General features: G+C 49.0%; 1 protein-coding gene across 1 annotated transcript; it reads left to right on the plus strand.

The window, feature by feature from the left end:
- The first annotated feature begins 2,432 nt into the window (after positions 1-2,432).
- Positions 2,433-3,478, plus strand: TYROBP (transmembrane immune signaling adaptor TYROBP). The gene is made up of 2 exons (XM_031963807.1): positions 2,433-2,537; positions 3,294-3,478. Exons 1-2 carry the CDS (start codon positions 2,471-2,473, stop codon positions 3,461-3,463), a joined length of 237 nt encoding a protein of 78 aa, XP_031819667.1. The 5' UTR covers positions 2,433-2,470; the 3' UTR covers positions 3,464-3,478.

Raw genomic sequence — 3,478 nt, forward strand, 5'->3', positions numbered from 1 at the left:
GGTGGGATTTAAAAAGGTCCAAGGTGAAGAGGACTGTGAGGAAGTAATAATAATGATAGCTAAATTTTATATAGCACCTTAAAGATTGGAAAATGCTTTGTTCTGGGACTACTTTCCCAGTTACCACTTCTATTAGCAGGCCAGAACCTCAAAAGGCAGCTATTACGCTTGCTCAAGTCCTTGGAGTAACCTTGAAGAACTAGGCTTTTTAATATTACTCATAAGTCCCTACTAGTGTTCTCTCCACTGCTTATCAGCCAGACCAAATGAACTTTTAGACAGAGTATTTATTAAGTAGGTAAACTAAGGAAGGATTGTCGTTACGGAAACATCACTCCTCCATCTCCCCCAAATCAGGGAAATGCCTTATTTTTGTACATCCAAAGTCCCTGGTGAGAGTGCGTTCAAAATTGGAGCACATGTGTGGTCAAAGAGTAAATTCTTAGCTCCTGGTTATTGGAAGACCTTTTCTCCATTTCTGTCATCTTCATGAACTTTCCCTGGGGTGTAACTCTCTGCTGGGCTCTGAGGGTTCTGGGGGTACCCATGAAGAACCCTGAAAATTGTCTCTCTTCCATGCATCTGGTATGTTCTAGGCGTGTTTCTCAGCTCCCAGTGTGGATGTTGCCACCCACTGTTGCTCTGGGAATATTGCGCTGATTCTGAAATCTTAAAGATCAAGGGGAGGCAGAGTGGGACCATTCCCTCCCAGGAATTCTTTATTGCCGGATTTCACGACCACTTGCCTGACAGCCTCCTGCTGCTTTTATACATACGTAGCCCCCAGGAGGTATAACTGATTTCCAGCAACCAATCTCAAGATATTTCCTCCCTGTCTTCCTTTAAGTCTCAATGAAAATCCCATCTTTTATTGGAACCCTTCCTCGATCCCTCTAAATTCTGCTTGCTGTTTCATCCTTTCAATCATGTCTGATTCTTTGTGCTCTCATTTGGGGTTTTCTTGGCAAAGTTACCGGAGCGATTGGCCATTTCCCTTCTCTAGTTCATTTGACAGATGACTAAACTGAGGCAAACAGAGTGAAGTCACACAGATAGAAAGTGTCTGAGGTCGTATTTGAACTCAGGTCTTCCCAACTTCAGGCCCAGAACTTTCTCCACTCCATCCCCTAGCTGGCCACTAAATTCTGGTGCTCTGGAAGCTCTATTGCTTATTTCCATTTATTCTGTATATGTTTGTTTGCATGTTGCCTCCCCCATTAGACTTGAGGGTGAATATTGTCTCTTGCCTCTTCCCCAGCTTAGCATAGTGTCTGGCACACAGTAGGCACTTGATAAATGTTTATTGGATCTGATCACACTTAGCTTATTTTTATTGATTGATTCAATGAAGAATTCTAAATCTTCTATTATTAATCAGGGCAAGATTGGGGTTGGGGACGGACTCCACCTTTATACAAATATTATCTCAACAAGCAACAGAATGCTGGTTTCCTGCCTCGCCGATCTAACCCGATAGACCTCGGCAGCCAGACTCAGCGAGCGGCACCTTGCCAAGGAGCCTGGTGAAGTCTAGCAAAGTCTCTGATAAATTCTGGCTGGCCCCTAACTCTAACCTTCATAACTAAGAAGATGGAACTGCATCATTAGCTGCCGGCCTAGAGGCCTGTGAAGAGTTCCCCAAGTTCTGGGTCTTATATTTTCCTGGGCTCCCTTCAGCCTCCAAGGTCTTTGAGACATCTGAAAATGAGCAGCACCTTTCCTGAGACTCCAACAAAGACCCTCTCTTAGGATAGGGATGGAGGGAGAAGGGAAGCAGAAGGGAGAGGAAAAATTGCATTCTGGGAAGAGGAGAAACAGAAAAGGGAAGGGGGTTGCATTCTGGGCCATACTCTCACCACGTCATTTCCCCAGGACCCAAACCACAGGTTCCTTCTTTTTTTTTTCTCCTGGAAAATGTCCCTACCCCCCATCCAACAGATAAGCTCACAAACATCATAGGACTGACTTGGGGTTTCTGAGGGAGTTGGGAATTGGGGCTGGGAGACAGAAAAACTCCCTTTTGTTCCATTTCCTATTCCTTCTGAGGCAGGGAAGCAGCTGGTCCCCTTTCCTAGTCCCGGTCTCCATCTCCCAGAGGGCAGTGATCGCCATGGCTTTCTGCTGTCAGTCCCACTGGCTCCATGGAAGACCACCCCAGAGACCACCTTTTGTGTCTCTTTTCTTTCTCCTCTTTCCCTGTCCATATTATATATCGGTCTCTGTCTCTATCCCTCTCTCTGCCGTTCCTAGTAGCAGAACCAGTAAATTGAGAACACCACAATTAGCTCCATCAGTGGCTAATTGAAAGCCTGTGGGCTGAAGGGCTGCTGCCTGGGTCCTTGGGGAGGGAGGACCTTGGGGATCCAATGTCTGGGTTCCCTTTCCACCTCCTCCCCTTTCCCGCCTCCTACTTCCCCCTTCGAACCCACCCTGCCTGTCCCTTCAGACCCCAGATTCCCTTGGCCCAGCTATGGGGAAAGGCAGAGCTCCCACCCTCGGCCTGGCCCTAATCCTGGCCCTGCTCCTGACCCCAGGGGGTGAGTTGGGGTTGTTTTGAGCCCTGGACAGGAAAATCTCCATAATCTTTGGACCCAGAGCCTGGGAAGCTTTGTGGTTGGGTTGGGGAGGAGCTATCTGGTGGAAAGACTTGGGGAACTATCTGTATAGGCTAGAGGACTAGCATCCCAAACTTTCCGATGTTCATGTGTCAAAGCTCTTTAGCATCGAGATTTGGGGGTCCAGGAGGTTGGGACAGAGAGTGATAGTTTGGGAGGACAGAGGAGGAAAAGCATTAAAATATTTTCTTCCATACCCTTAGTGGCTCTGGAGAAAGGTTGGGATGGACCAGGTTGCACATGTAAATTCCCTCTGTTCTCCTTTGACTTTTGCTCAGATTTGAGCCCTCTGGGGCTGGGAATCGGGGCCCTGACGAAAGTTCCACTCTCATCCCTTTTAACTTTATCTTCCCCCCCAACAGATTTCAAAATGGTAGGAGCTTGGTCTTTCTGCCCTGCTTGCTTCTCTGGACCCTTCCCTGCTGACTCCCTAAGATCTCTTCCCTGCTAACTGCCCCTAGTCCTTCCTCCCCTCAGACGTCCTCGTTGGTGCTCGGGCACATTTCCCAAGACTCCCCTTTGACTCCCAGAACCCTTTGCGGATCCCCTCTCAGAAAGCCGAAGAATCCTTCCCACCCTCCAGCCTCTCCCAGGATGGAGAGACCCGGCCCCTGCCAAGGTCTTCCCCGGGTTTCCATTGCCTACCCCGTATCTTCCCTGACCCTGTGCTTTCTTTAGAATGTAGCCTCTGCCCGGGCGTGAGTCCGGGGATCCTGGCTGGGATTGTGCTTGGAGACCTCGTGCTGACCATCCTCATCGCCCTGGCTGTTTACTATCTGGGCCGCCTTGTGCCTCTGGGTCGGAACTCCCCAGAGGGTGAGGGAATGAACTGGGACTACAGAGGGTGACAGCGGGGAGGGACG

The sequence above is a fragment of the Sarcophilus harrisii genome, chromosome 3, assembly GCF_902635505.1.
Source record: "Sarcophilus harrisii chromosome 3, mSarHar1.11, whole genome shotgun sequence".
NCBI lineage: Eukaryota > Metazoa > Chordata > Mammalia > Dasyuromorphia > Dasyuridae > Sarcophilus > Sarcophilus harrisii.

Bases quoted from the DNA above. Each gene is read 5' to 3' on its own strand.
- TYROBP (XM_031963807.1), top strand. From the start codon at position 2,471: ATGGGGAAAGGCAGAGCTCCCACCCTCGGCCTGGCCCTAATCCTGGCC. The intron at 2,538-3,293 runs GTGAGTTGGGGT...TGCTTTCTTTAG, and splicing joins CCTGCTCCTGACCCCAGGGG to AATGTAGCCTCTGCCCGGGC.